At 47.5% G+C, this 16190-nt stretch overlaps 1 protein-coding gene across 1 annotated transcript in view; it reads right to left on the reverse strand.

The window, feature by feature from the left end:
* Positions 1-16190, reverse strand: part of LOC119446599 (alpha-mannosidase 2) — a 105673-nt gene that overhangs the window by 7881 nt on the left and 81602 nt on the right. Inside the window, exons 2-3 of the mRNA XM_037711075.2 lie at positions 5439-5611; positions 547-855 (exon numbers count right to left, since the gene is read on the reverse strand). Coding sequence (XP_037567003.1) covers positions 547-855; positions 5439-5611 — 482 coding nt within the window. The remainder of the gene's footprint in view (positions 1-546; positions 856-5438; positions 5612-16190) is intronic.

A 16190-nucleotide genomic window follows, 5' to 3' on the forward strand; every position in this document is an offset into this window, starting at 1 on the left:
CGATTTCAGAGTTAGTCGCAACGCCTACAAACACAACGGTACACTGCACTCCAAGGAAGCACCCTTGCTAACTAGTACTGCAGTTTATCAGCGTACGTTACTGCGTTGCTGTTACTGTCAACAGTAACATGAATGACTATACGAAACTATCCAATCAAGGCAGAGGATTATGTAGGCTGTGTTTTATAGCCGGTCAACATCATCATCATCGTAGTATGTCCAGCGATCTTCTATTACCCCAGTCTTGCGCCAGTTAACATCCTATTGTACCTGTAAATTTCATAACTTCATCACACCCCCTATTTCCGTGTCATCCTCAACTGCGCTTCCTTTCACTTGGCGTACATTCCGTAACTCTATAATAGACAACCGGTTATCTGTCTCACGCATTACATGTCCTGGCCAACATCATTTCTTCCTCCTAATGTCACCTAGAATGGCGGTTACCCCCGTTTACCGGCTACCCCCTTTAACCTCGCTAAAGTTTTAGTTTCATAGGTCGCTCTACAGACTGCAAACAAGCATGCGATAACAACCCATACGAACCTCCTCGCGGCGAGGAACTCTTTCCAGGCGAAGTGGGTCCGCTGGATAAAAGTGTTGCGGATGCCGGCGGCCTGCAACAGGTACGGCACGGTCGCACCGTGCCCGAACGGGTCGATGGACCAGCCGGCGCGCGGCACCACACCCAGGGTGGAGCGCAGCCACTGGTGTCCTTCGACCAGCTGGTCCACCATGGCGTAGTAGTGGGCGGCAGCCTCATCCGTCATCACCCAGCCACCTGTCACCATCTCCAGCTGGCCACGGTGCACCAGGTGTCGGACAGCGTCCCGAAGGTGCGGCCGGTTCTCCAGGCTGCACGAGAACCGCAGTGAAAAGCACAGAGATAGGTCGGTGTCAGGCAGAGACTTAAGTTTCACTATCTAGTTCGTGCAGCACGCAGAAGTGAATTGCGCTATCCCAGAGAAATGGAACCTGAACAGAACAAAATGAAAGTAGACTAACACAATCAGATGATGTTGATACGTGCACCCGTTGAAGAAGGCCGGAGCACAGTCGTCTCGACGACGACGACAACGAAAGGTCCCTCGTGCAAGCTATCAGCCAGATTGGTCAGCGTTGCAATCCGCTTTGTAAATATACCTTGTAGATAGTTTTCTGAGTAATTAGTGCTTCATTCGCGAAACAATATGAAGAAAACAGACAACGAATCATGAGCCATACGTCTGTTTTCTTCATACGATTGTAACTAACAAAAACATCGAGCGTCTCGGGTCTCCTAATTATTTCTCGCTAACAATCAGGTGCTAGCACTTGAAGTACGGGACCCGAACGCATGCTTCGACAGAACTTCGAAGTCAGATAAACCGTTCGTTAACAGTGAAAAACAAACAAAAAAAACGTATCCCTGTATGAAGCAATGATGGTGATGATGACGATGCGTAGCGTTTAATGGCGCAAGGGCCAGCTATGGCCAAAGAGCGCCATGACATATGGTGGTGGGTTCTCAATGTATTATGGATGGAGTGGACAGCGTGTAGCAAATGGTAGATAAAAGGTCGCTGTAAAGAGGCCTAAGACAAGTCGCTGTAAATTGCGTAAAATATACGAGTATTAAAATAATGACAAAGACTAATGATGTGAGCTATGAGCATAAAAGTTCCGTTACGAAGCGGTGACATAATAAAATATATGCATTGCCTCAAGAGGTCCTCCCTGCATGAAGCAAATCAGCTCAATTGATGCATCATTCATCCACGATGGTAACAACGACAAACCCGCAGGCTCATCGCCATACAACCCCAATTACTTCTGCCTAGAGCGATGGAATGATGTTTTGCTGAACGAAGAATCATATATTCGAGGGCTATTTAGGGCCCGTGAGATAGTGCTATAGTTAGAGCTCAAGGAAAGCAACAAGTATCTGCAAACCACATATTCTTGAGTACGGTATCTTGAATCCATAGACTACCGTGAGAGTATGCTTTCCTTTCCTTTTTTATTCCTTTTTTACAACACAAGGTTACAGGGCTCTAAGGAGAAGTGTGACGAAAGGCTGTAACGCGGAACTGGTGTGGATAGACCATAGCCTGGTTGTATACTGAACTAACCTATGTGACTAACCGTAAACGCAGAGAAAGCGCCAATAATTGGTTGAACGACGACACCGTGTTTGTACCTGTCACTTCCAAACCTGTTTTCTTTTTTCTTTCTTCTGAATAAAATGCAGCGGTTTTCAACCAAATTCAGTGCCTTGTAAGCCACACTCCACGTCATATTCACGGACACGACAAAATACTCACTACGTACGTTTGTCACTCCTACGATACCTCCCCCACCGACTAAGAAACGTATTCAGATTTAATAAAAAGCAGACATGAATTTACTAGGCAGCATCAAATCGCACTCTGTCACACAGATACATTAAGTGGAGTAAGCATTAAACACTGCGAGGATTACTCAGAGCCTCTGCTTTCGAAAGGCCTTCGAATTTTCGTGTATTGAAACAACACACTGGCCGAGCCGACGTAAAACGGAAAAAAAATAAAAACGTAGTACTCGTCAAGTAGGACATTAAATTAGTTCTCCAGACTTCCACACGCTTCCACTGTCCGAAAAGGATGAAATACTACTCGCTTTATTACAACATTCGATACACGAAGGCGCTTCCCTGTCCTACACAAGTGCTGTCTCCGGCGCAATAGTACCGGCATCGGCAGTGAAGCCCCCCAGCTTTGCCATAGTCAGAATAGGGTTTTTTAAATTTAAGCTAGCACTTCGCGCGTACTGAAGGTAAGGAAGACAATGAAAATTCATACAGGGAAGCACCATCTTAATTTACTTCGTGCGGAACGCAGAGGAACGCGCGTGTAGCTTTGCGCACCGATATAAAGCAATCGTCATCATCGGCAGCCTGAACTATAGAGGGTATGACGAGTCCTTCCAGAATAATTTTGACAAAACAAAGGGGTGCCGGATTGAAAAGTAACAGAGTTGAATTCTTCGCGTGTAATTTCGCGAAGGAGTCCTGATCCTCGAAATTAGCCCTTCATCTCTGTCTAACAGGAAGCGGGTTTGAAGACGGAGTACGGCGTTACGGCATTGCGGCAATATCCAGGCTTTCCCTGCAAGATTCTAAGCAAGTAAACAGCCGCAGAAGAAAATCGGCAGAATGCAGCGGTTCCGAGCTAATTTACTGCGACAGCAACAGGCTTTCAAAGCGGAAACCGCTACCTTCTCAAGAACAAATATACTTCTTAGCGATGAACGCACAACGTCGCCTTCGTACGCTCCAATAGTGCCGACTGCGGACTTCGAAATACATGCGCCGACACCACCACGGCCAGAGCGCCTGCGAGGCGCTCAAAACTGCGCATAAACAGGGGATACCGGAATTCTGCAAGTGCGCATTCAAGCGCATCTACATCGACCTACGCAAGATGACCGACGTCGCTATAACGATGCCGGCTACTTCGCTGTTCAAACAAGATGGTGGTTGAGCAGAATGCGGAGCGTACTCGAAAACTTTACGGGAGGGTCGTCGGCTCTTATGTGCTTAAAAGCGACGCTGTGTGTTTTGTAGGTTCGCACGCGAAAATTTTTAAAATACAGCGATAATCTGCGCTTTCCTTTGCTTTTTCTTGTCGGCACCAGGTGGCGTCAGGTATCTATATATATACCCCGCGTCTAGAGACGTTAATACAACCACCCTAGACGTCTTCCATATGGTTCCAGGTGCGTTCTTTTGCTGGTGCTCGAAGATGTTTTTTTAGCTGTTAACGTAGGCTGTCTATACAATTTTGACCGCGGTTCGAATACACCCCATCTCTTGCTGTCTACATACTCGCTGTTTGCAAGCCTACCTTCGGTTCCATGTTGCCGTGAGCGGGCTGTCGGCCATCTTGCAAGGGGCAACCTAACAGTGTGGAAAAGCCTATTTCGAGTATTTCTTCGCCGTAGAGGTGGTGCCCAAATCCACGCCCCTGCATCGGCTTTCTCAGGGTAACAAAAACAGACCTCGAAGGCTATGCTTTTGCTGGCTGCACGTTTCGGAAGCGATTGCCGGAAACACGTCACAGACGCCAAGTTTTCGACACCGTCTATTACGAGGGTGAGAAGGCGGAGGACGAGAAGGGCGGCCTGACAATGGCGGCGTCAAGTAAAGGACGGACCCAGCTAACACAGTTTCGATCGACTAGCACAGTGAAAGAAATAATTGAAAAGTTATAGATCATGAGCTGCCACTGCCTTAGAGACAGTATTTCTGTCGTCTCGCCAGCACTTCCTCCTTCGCTTGTCACGGGCTACTCGTTCATATGTCTGCATCGAACTGAGAACGCATGGTCAATGTTCTCCCAGCCCCCCCCCCCCCCCCCTCCTCCCCCCCTCTATTTCTATTTCAAGGTCCTAAAGCAATCTCCGACCTGCACGGCTTAAAGTCGCACGGTGAAGGCATGTAATGCTCTCTGCACAGCAGACTGCTGCTGTGCAGAGAGCATTACTATGCGGTATTCAATACACCATAAACCAACGTGATGCGGGAGATGTCGCCGATGTAACGAAGAAAAAAAAATAAGAGTACGCAGGCATCAAATTATGCATATATGCGTGTAGTGTCTCCTCATCGAGCAGCAGTCAGTCTGACGCTTCTCCAATAACGTGACGTTGCCGGACGTCGAGCATGCGGGTCCGCATCGGCCCTATAGAAGCAGTCTGCGCATGTTCGCAGAGAGAAGCCCTCATTAGCCGGCACGCCGATAGACGAAATCAGGAAATGAACGACGCTTAAGTAGTACGTCTCTCTGTGAGGATTTCGCTCTGTCGTTCGAGCGAAGCAGCCCCATGACAGACGTACAACATTTTGGACGTAAACTGCAAAGGAGCTGGTTTGAGCACTGCTACTCCCCAATCAACGTCCCAAGATAAAACACTTCCTGTTCCTGTGTACTACGAACTTGAACGGGGTGAGGCTACAGATCAACGACGTTAGGCTAGTTCTTCGGCTAGTTCGTTCATGCTGTGCCTATGAAGTTCGAAAAGCGCGAATTAGTTGTAATCCTGACAATGTCGCCACGACAGCGGAATGTGGTGAAGGGTTTGTTGATTGATTTATGTATGTATGTATTGATTGATTGATTGATTGATCACACACACTATGAAAAGAAGGAAAGAAAGACATTATGAGTGTAGAATATAAACGCCGTTGTTAATACGAAGAAAGTTAAATGTGAAAGAAAAGCTTCAGGAAAGAATATAGGGGACATAGTCAGGTTGAGAAGACGCGTATGCAGCAAGTCTCACAGAGAAGTTCAGAGAAGTCATAGAGAGTCACACATCGCAATTCGCTCCTTAGACTATTTGTGGCTAACTTTTAGAGCTTATGGGCTAGAAAAAAAAAAACATTTTCCTCGAGAAGGAGAAAAAAAGGGCGCACCCACCTGCGCCACCACCGTGAGAAGAAGCACATCTCGGCCCAGAGGAAGGAGAAGTCCTTGTGCTTCTGCAGGAATTCCACCATGTTGTTCAATATGTGCGCCGTGTTGCTCAGGAAGTAGCCCTCGAAGGTCTTCAGCCAGCCAGGGTCATTGTGCGAGTGTGGGATCACGATCACCTGAAATGACAACACGACTTAATACCATGTTCCGCTGGCCATAAACACAAATTAACGTGTTGTCCTTGTAGAATGCACACGGGCCGATGTACACTTGGAAAATATTTATTGATTAAACTAATGCAGCTTTATTTTCTTAAACGTAATTTATTTTTCTTTATTCACACTGTGCAAATTCAATGCATGGGATGACGTACGGAGAAAAGAGATCCCGAAGTATCATAGTACATAGACATCTGCCGCGTTAATATGACAACCATTTACCAGTTCTACATAGCAATGTCGAATTAACTAATGGTATGCATCCCGTAGGCTGGCGAACACTACGATAACCACGTTTCTCGCCCTCTCGTCCGACAGCAAAAACGTCAAAGTGTTCGCAAATCATCTTTGACTCGAGACTGCCGCCGCCGGCGCACATGAGGCATTGCGTCAGCGATGCCAGGCGTAGTGACGACTCGAAGGTCGAGACTCTAAGGCAAATAGACATTCGGAACCCTTCACCACAGCGCGCGAGCACATTTCGTTAACGCACGTTTCGTTAACAGGCCTAGAGGCGCGCGTACGTGCCAAGCAGCGTCGCGCCTCCCTTTCAAAAACTGGGTCGTCGACCGGAGTGTGTATATAGACTTAAAACGCGTACGGGACCATACATAAATCGCGATGCGTACACATTGAACGCCAGACGCTGGAACCCACACGACTGCGCCGGCGAAAAGCACAAAAGGCGCGGCCACGTCAAATGAGCGCGAACTAACAATCGAACAAAGGGGGGAAGGCAGCCCGCGGCGCCGTTCGCTCAACGCTGCGCCGAATCCTTCGACACAGCGACGAGCGCGTTAACGCGCGCACAAGGGAGTGCCATCATGACCCGTGCTTTCTCGCGAACTGCGCGCACCCCTATACGCATTATATACTCGGAGAGACAAGACCCTTTCGTTCGCGCTGGGGCAGCAGCGTGTTCATTGCTCCAGAGACTTGCAGTCGTACATTATGGCAGTCAAGTTAGCCCAGGAAAAGGAAGTATTTTGTCCCACGATATGCTACAGGCCCATTTCCTTGGTGAGTTCGGATATAAGGAACGTGCGCCATGTGTCGAAGCTCGCGTCTGCAGCGTTCTTGAAGTACTTAGTAGTAAAATTAACTTTGTCAAGCATTATAGTTGCATAGCGTAACTGGTGCCAGTAGGAGAGTTCTACATTTATAAGGCATTGTAACGCGTTAATTCGGAGAGCTTAACTTCTCCGTACTACTGTCATTTGAAAACGCCGGAGGTGTTCACGGCAGCAGTAGGAAGCCTACATGCAAGTCGCTTGAATGCAGGCTCCATAGAGTTTCTCACTATATTACCTAGAGGGAAAACTGGCGCTGCTGCGCTGTGGTATCCATGGGAATGCCGGTATATTGTGACTTCGGATTGGCATCGTTCTTGGAGAGCCAGAACGCCTTGAAGACGCACCTGGCTAGCACCGTTTCGTCTGTCAATGATTCATTTCCTGCTAAAACAGCACGTAAAAAACTGCTTTAGCTTTATTATTACACAAAGACATGTTTTGTATAATTTTGAGGACTTACTACTGGATGCACAATTATATGAAACGTAAAAAGAATCCGCTGGCAGCTAAAGTTGGAGGGCAGACGACAAGATTCTCGCTCCCTTTGGAACAACTAGTCGTCTGTTCTTGCTTTTCTTCGCTTGATTCTGCAGTGTAGGTGAGTAAACTTTATTGAGGGATGTAATATGGGTGAATGAAAGCCTTTTATGTAGATTTTACTTTAAGAACGCATTATTTGTGTAGCCATATCCACGTTTTAGACGAAGCCTCGTTCAACACCAGCCAACACAAGCCTCGCAGACACATATCCCGTCATTCCCATGAGGGCACGGCGCCCTTTAAGAAACTCGCATAGACGGTGGCGCCAGTTTACCCTCTAGGTGTTATAGTGAGAAACTCTATGGCAGGCTCCCTAGGCAGCAGCAACGCTGGCAGCGTCACCTTTTGACACTTTCTTGAACTACAGCGCATTAGAAATGGCTTTTTTTTTTTTCAATGGCTGTCGCAGAACGATGACAGAGGAGAAATTCACGATAGGTAGCCAACGTACTATTTATTGGCTAACGATCAGGCAGATCGGTGCCTCTGAGATTGTAACGGCCCAGTGCAATCTCTTAGGCCACGTTCTGTGTGGTCTAGCTAGCGTCAAGGTCGATCAAGATGCGACTATACCAGCGCTTGCTGCGCGCGTCTGTAGCTCCGGAGTTCCGGTATTGCGTAAACTACAATACGCTCACAAGCTCAGTGCATGCTCACCTAAGGCTATAGGTGGCGTGTGCTGCCACACGATGTGATTCTTGAACAACAATAAAACTAAATAAATAGGCCTAAAAGGGAACGACCAAGCGATGGTCGTTCCATTACCAAACGAAGAAGAAAGAAGACAAAGAAAAGGCTAACTTTACAACGACCCTAAAGAGAATATAAGAAAAAATAACGATAAACAAGAAAGAACATAAAGTGCGTTTAGTGTGACCATGCACGGTCACACTAAACGCAATTTGTGAACAACCAACTGCATGTCGTTCTACACAATTTTATGTCACTTCAAGCAAACTGTGAACAACCAGCTCACTCCCAACAATACATCTTGAGTAGGTAGTAGCTATTTTTTAAAAAGCTTTCTTTGTCATTGCCCCACTTTGCAGGTACCGTCTTGTCAAGCAGACAAAACTTTGGCCACTGGATAAGCGCCATTTCCTATGTGCACGCGGACAACGCCCGCAAAAATGCGGTATATATATAGACACGCAGTCTGTGTGCACACGTTGTCGGCAATGAAAAGACTATTGTTGGAGTTCTCGCCTCCGGGAACGCGTTTAAAGAAGACCGGAAGCCGCAGAACATACGCTCATCTATTTACTGCCTTTTGTGTACGGGCGCGCGCACAATGCGAACACCTTGGACGACTGAAATGTCATTTGCCGGCGTTGTATATCGGAGTGCACAATGCAATCGCATTGGAAGACATTAACGTCATTTATCGACGCCGTTCACTGGTGACAAGATACAATCAAGTGGCAATAAAGAGGCTCTAAAGACAAACGCATTGTCAGCTTACGCTGGTACTAGATTATACGTTCAGAACACTAATGACATTTCTTTGGCGCAGAAAAACAGTTCACTATTAGCGAACAAAGCTAAACCGAAAATTTTGCGCCCAATATGGGCAGGCAAGACGCAGTGTCAACCAAAGTCTTCGTCGAAAGCTTACGGACCACGGAATCCGAATAGATGCTGAATATTTACGCGACATGGGCACACCGCCTCGCATTCGGATTTCCAGCCTGTACATGTAGTACTAGTAAATGTGAAACACGCAGTATTGTACGCGCTTTTACTGGCCATATACGGTCACAAACTCTCCGCAATGTCAACGTTTTCTCAGATGACGTGGTCCGTAAACTTCTGACGAGAACTTTACATCGGCCGCGGCTGGATATGTGCGCCTTCTTGTGTGTACAGTTCGGCTTCAGCTAGCGGTGACGTAAGTTTCGACGAGCTACACATCATGTGAATGTGATAGTACTAAACCTTGGTATACAGTAAGTGTAAACAAGAAATTTTAAGACAAACAGGGGGGGAAATAATATACGGGGGGGAAAAAAAGGGGGGGGGGCGTAATTATGCAAGGCATAGCATGCACCGGCCAAGCTACAATAGGGTGGTTGTAAAGTAAATTAAGTATGTCGCAGTTTCACCCGAAAGGCGAAGCATCAATTGCGACAGCAACTTAGCAGAGAGCTATACGGAGTAAGGATAGTAGTTTTATCAGCTGTATAAACTTGGACATGCAGCAGCACCAGCAACGCGCAGAACTGTTGTCGACGCCGTCGCCGTTTTGCCCGCGTTCGCACCGAACGCGCGTGGCATTGGTGGACTGTTGCCATGGCCTCTGGGGGCGGCTCGGATGTTTTCGACGAGATCAGAACGGGAAACTCGTCGAGCAGCGTCGGAAGTATTTACCACCTTCTCGCCTCGCAAGGTTTTTATATAAATACGCATTTGGTGCCGCAGCTAAACGTCGCCTCCCTTTGTCCCGTCCCCCCACGACCTTTCGCGCGACGGAAGAAGTCGCGTTTGCTCTCTCTCTCTCTCTCTCTCTCTCTCTCTATATATATATATATATATATATATATGGTGATTCTAAAGGAGGAAAGAGACGCTCAATTCTGCAGCCCTTCAGGGAGCACGGCGCAGAACGCGCGTTTGTTCTCCGCCGTGCGTTCGCTCCCCGTGAAAGCGCGCGTCCCTCGCGCCCTTTCACTCGCACATACAGCGTCCGGCGCGCGGCGACGATTTCATCGCCGTTGACGTCATACGGAACCTCACGGCGACGGCGACGACGACGGCAGAAATCCTCTTTGAGTGTCCATATAATTGCTATCGCAGTAAAATTTATTTAACTAAATAAGGGCAGTTAGCCAAATTACCCGGAACAGTAGCCATAGACAGTAAGGTATGCGACCAGGGCTAGGTGGTGTTGATTCAGTGATGTTTGACAGCGCGAACGTATAGACACAGGACGGCGGGAGAGGCGACAAACGAAGACAAGCACTGACTTCCAACTGATTTTAATTTTCACAAAAAGCGCACATATGTACAGGGGTGCACATGCGCCCCTGTGAAGATTAAAATCAGCTATAAGTCAGCGCTTGTCTTCGTTTGTCGCCTCTGCCACCGTCCTTTGTCTACGTTCGCGCTGTCAAACGTCATGGCCATAGACAAAACGATCGTGTAAGAAAACGCAACTCCGCACAGCAAACGTAAGACTCCGAAGGGCAAGTTCCGATAACGTGCCACAGGTATTCATAATCGTGCAGTAGTATTTGGCAAATCCGTTCTGCGAAAGACCGCTAGGTGGGTAAGATGCATGAAGGGGAAATATTGCCATTTAGCCAAGATGAAAGCACGAATCTACAACGGAAACACACACAGGTTACTCCGAAAGAAAGCTTCCCAGTTGAGGACAAATTCGACCTGTTCAGAGGGTCGAACCTTGGACCAGGAAACAATGTATGTGATTCCTTTGTAGCTCTTTCTTTCTTTATTCGGTTTCCATTGTAGCTTCGTATACTACTCTTTGGGTACTACTCTTGGGTACTACTCTTGGGCTTTCCATATTTCATTGCGTTGTATTTGAACATGACCACCATCATGGTCAGTACAACACATTTTCGAACTATACAGTTGTGCCGGCGCCAAATCGACATCCGAGGTCGCGGGATCAAATCCCGGCTACGGCGGACGCATTTCAATTGGGGGCGTAATGCAAAAGCACCTATGCACTTAGATTTAGGCGCACGTCAAAGAACCCCAAGTGGTCAAAATTAACCCGGAGTCCTCCCACTATCAGCGTGTGTCGTAATCACAGATCGCGGTTTTGGCACTTAACCCCCCCCCCCCCCCCTTTCTTTTTATTATTATCAACGTGAAAGTTTCGTTCACGCTTGCATTTTTCAACAATCCGTCGCATTGCGTGAGTCATACCTGCACTCTCTAACAATTTGTCATGCGAAAGATATTGCAGACTTTCTCGAACAGCTAAGAAAGAGACCCGTCCCGTAATACCATCCCGTAGCGCATTCTGACTTTACTAGGCAGTGCCTGCACACGACGGTCGAGCCACGCTTCTTCACAACACTCAAGCAGGTCGGTGAAAATTCAAAAAGCTGTAACAGTCGCAGACATGTCGAAAACAGGACGTTGCACTTTGCTTGCTTCGAGCGTCCTACACCCTTTTACCGCAATAGCGAAATCGTTTTCCCAGCCGTAATGGCTTTTTGTTGTTGGTGTTTCCCCCCCTGCTTTCTTCTGTGTTGTCTATAAGCTCACGACAACGCGGGAAATTGCTACGGCGTTCAATACGCCTTTTATGTATACCTGGACAGTTCCCTGGAAGGCAAACCGGTTTCGCGGGACAAGAGGAACCAGTGAAAAAATAAAGAAAATAAAGAAAGCACACTTTATTCAACGGCTTTTCGCAGAAGCGGCCAGCCGCGCAGTGGTCGCTGCGATAACGAAAAAGCATTCAGCCGACGACTCTGATAAAGTGCCGACGTTGCACTATAGTGATTTTCCGCCGCTTCGGAAGCAGCGTTTCTTCTTTACCCGGTATACCCTGCAATAATAGCCACAAAGCGCGACATGTTTTACTTTGAGGTCAACTCCGAATTATTCCTTATTCAAATGATGTTTGAAAGCACAGACATGCGCTCATTAGACTACAACCAATTTGACTACAATTTGCCGCATTTAGTAGGAGAGAAATCTGCACCGTGGGATGCAAAATGCTGATTTAGTGCCTCAAAAAAAAATTTTTTAACGGAAATTGTCGAAAATCAGTGAGTCAACGAAACTTCACCACGTAAAGATTACAAGTCAGTATCTATGCGCCAAAAATAGAGATCGCAGTTCTATAAAGTGCATCAGAGTTTTTAAAGCAGACAAACATGATATTCAAGTTTATAACTTACGTTAAATTGTTACGATGTTTACGGGGGTTTTGAGAAAGTTCACTCGCATATCAGTCGTGTACTACAGAGTACGTATATAATACATCAATTCTGCCACCTTTAGATGTCATAGTAGCTCCAGTTTACGGAATTGTTATATTTTCCTTTCTTTTTTTTGTGTGTGTGTGTGTGTTTTTTTTTTTATTATTATTATGATTGCTGGGTTAGAGTAGTAAAGTTGAAACATTTTTTTTTCTTTAATTTTTAAGAGCAAGCTAAAGGTTGCTCTTAATCGCTAGCACGACGCCGATTTCTTGTTCGATCGCTTGTATATTTGTGTTTGTAGTTGTATGCTGTTTGCCGCAGATTGCTTTGTAGAAAACAAATAGAGGCCATATAAAACGCGTGTAAATGAGGAGAGGCAAGCAGTCGTTCCAGAGACAGTAACGTGCGTGAGTAAGCGTTGAACCCCCGGTATTTCATTCCATTTCCGTCTTCCCTTTATAGTTTGAAGCGAGGAAATAAGAGAAATTCCGAGCACCGAGCATGTTCGATTCCCGACCGCGGCAGCCGCATTCGGATGGGGGCAGAAAGTAAAATTGCTAGATTAGATTAGACTCTGGGGTGTCACGTGCCAAAATCACGATATGATTATGAGGCACGCCGTAGTGGGGGAACGCCGGATTAATTTCGACAAGCTGGGATTCTGTAATGTGCGCCAGGGCACGGTATACGGGCGTTTTCGCATTTCGCCCCCCATCGAAATGCGGCAGCCGCGGCCGCTATTTGGTTCCGCACCCTCGAGCTTAGCGCAGCGCAACGTCAAAGCCACTACGCCTCCACGGCAGGTTAAAAAAAAAAAAAAAAAGCAAGAATGCTAGTGTAATGTGCTTTGAGTGCACTTTAAAGAACCACTCTATTTCACGTGAAGCATCAATGTATGCGTACTACATCGGCCGACTCGTATTCAACGCGTTTTACGGGTCGCCGAAGCTCGGCCAGCCAAGTGCGGCTACGTTCAGCGGCCGTTTCCGCTCCAGAGAAAAAAAGTTTCGCAAGTCGGCTTTCCTTCTTGGGAACAAACAATGCAGCGACTGTTCGCTATCTTTCGCTCGGTCCGATGCGAAAGCGTCGAAGGCGACGGCACGAGGCCCTATATCTACTAGACGGGGGCCCGCCATGGACGGCTGGCTCAAGATATGCCGCTTTATAATCTCACACCGACGGGATGTGTTCTGTTCACCTCGGACGCGCCGTTATATTTCCGGCCGAGAGACGACGAACCGTGCTACCATGACGAACTCGCTGCTAGCTACGCCAAGCCGCTTGACAGCCGTGCTTAAAAGGCTGGCGCGCGGCTTCAGGCTGCTGTGTTCGAGCAGTCTGCAGCAACCGGCAGCTATCAATGCGTTAGCATTAGGAGCTTCAACGTGGAAAAAGTGCGTGTCTGTGAAGTGTGGGCAGCCGGTCACGCGGAAGAGTTAAAGAGTGGATGGGAAAGCTGAGCTCCTGAACAACACTGCAACGCGGTGAACGCGGTTGAAATCATGCATCCGGGACCTCAAAGAGGTGCGACATTTCGGTCTGGGTGGGAATCGAGCCCGGGCCTCTGGGCTGCGAGGCGGCTCCACGGTTCTGGCTGACTAAAGGCGTGCCTAGGGCGTGCGTGATTTCACCAAAGGGACTATAATGCTTTCGCATTGCCATCCGTAAGCCATTTTAAGTGTCTCTGCCGAATTTTTTTCCTTAGCTACCTTGTTCAGTGCAGTTACTTTCGTTGCCACTCCGTACGGCTGGCTCATACCCACGAAAAGCGCCTATAAGAAGAAACGATTCGTAGCCGAAAAGACATCTTACGGTGCTGCAACTCCGATCGGCCTGTGGATACGTAAACGGTGAGGCACGAACGCGATTTATATTATTCGCTTCTTGATTAGATGAGACCATATGCGGCGCCTGCAACTCTGCCTGCATTTTATCGAAAAGATGAAACACGCTTTGTAGCGATGATAGAATGGATCTCACTAGAGAGTAAAAACAAGAACAGTAGCACGGCGAATACGCGATTTCTTGCTTGGTATATCGAGATCTCTCTACGCATGTGCACCAATAACAGTCAACTGGGAGCAAATTCCTCTAAACGCCCACGAGGATTTCCAGATGGAATGATTAGCTGATGCCGAAGTCCTCGCAGATATCACCCGAGTCCGCAGAAGTTTACATTGAGACCCCAAGAAACGTTAAGAAGACACTTCACCAACAGCACCGATGCATGCACGCCCACTCTACCATGGTTCTTGGAGGTGTTGGCTCTACTCGAAAAGGGTCATGGTCTGTTCGGGCGTTTGAGGCTGTCAGATGCAGGCGATGCTCTGGTGCAGGGCTCTCGATATAACGAGCAAGAAATCGCGTATTCGCACTGTCACGCTTTCTATACAGGGTGTCCCAACCACGCACCGAGTTAAATAAAGAAAAAGAAAAGCGCGGTTCATTTTACGTGAATGATTTAAGTGCACGATGTTTAGAGCTATTTTTTTTTAGAAACCGCCAGTAATTTTGTAACCCCTGATATTGAATTATTTATTTAAAAGTAATTACCTAACTTTTTTAATTGCTCTAAGTGACGAGATGTCTATTATAGGCGGCTGCAGAAAATCGTAAGACACGTCGAAATGAGGTGTTCCCAGCAAGCTAGGTACCCATCACTTGTTTACTTTTTCCGGAAAATACAGAAAGCCCGCGATACGAAACATGTCATGTGACTGCGCACGGAACAGCAGCGTCATCATGCGGTCTGAATGAGAAAGTAAACCGTCCATCTCAGGCTCTCCGTTCAGAGCAGCGCATTTCCTTGATCTTGATACGCAATAATCGCCGGGAGCTGTTCGCGCGTCGTGGCAAGAACACGCGTGCTGTTATCGCCAGCGCTCATCCCAGACGAGCGACAAAATAATAATAATAATAATAATAATAATAATAATAATAATAATAATAATAATAATAATAATAATAATAATAATAATAATAATAATAATAATAAATAAATAAATAATAAATAAATAATAAATAAATAAATAAATAAATAAATAAATAAATAAATAAAGCTAAGCTATAGTATATAGCAGAGATCAACCTACACTAGTGAAAACTCCGGCGATTCGAAGGAAAAGACCAATTGCAATGTCAGAACCCGATAAGTTCTTACAGTTGTTTTCACGCAGCCATTAACGTGAAACTCTACGGTGAAACGGTGACAGCAGCGTGCATAAAAATTAACGACCGCGCTCAGGCACCGCATTCGATCATGTATCGATATTCTTCGAGGTTTGTAGCAGCAGGAAATTGTGCAACACAGACACACTTGACAGTGCAGCTATATACGTCCACATCTGTTCGTTCCTTTCTGTGTCTGTGTTCCACAATTTCCTGCTGTTACAAATCACGAAGAATGAACCAACTAGCTCAGCTAAACACTCTTTTGATGTATCGATACTTTCGGCGGCCGTCTTGCATCGCTACCGCCGGGTTAAGGCTGCGACGGCTCGCGACGCGATATATAGCCCATAAAACGCGCGTCCCCAAACGCTAGCTCTCGCGTGTTCACACGGCGTCGGCAGGCGATAGTGCTCTCTCTCTCTCCGCGAGGAACACAGTGACCCGTGACAGACGACGACCATTCAACTTGGCGGGGGGCCGTATAGAGCACGGACGGGCAGTAATTCACTCAGCGGCCGTTCAACGCTCGCGCCAGGAAGCGACGCGTGCCCTCCATTGCGCAAGACAAGCCGCAAGGCGCGGCGGCTTCCCGGTCCGCTGGCCACACCAGCAGCTCGGCGACGACGACGTCGACGGACAAGCGTGCAAGTGGCTACCGCAGATGCAGCAGCGGCAAAGGCGGCGGCGACTCGGACGTGACCGCACGGCGCAACCGGGCGAAGCGGAGAAGAAAGCGAGGACCTCGCGCGGCGGCGGCCAGCTGACAGCCGTGGAGATGCGGAACGAAGCGCGACGTACGACAACCCTGCGAGGGAAGCTGGGACTATGTAGTACGGGGGGTTGCCAATATGC

This window comes from Dermacentor silvarum, chromosome 3, assembly GCF_013339745.2.
Source record: "Dermacentor silvarum isolate Dsil-2018 chromosome 3, BIME_Dsil_1.4, whole genome shotgun sequence".
NCBI lineage: Eukaryota > Metazoa > Arthropoda > Arachnida > Ixodida > Ixodidae > Dermacentor > Dermacentor silvarum.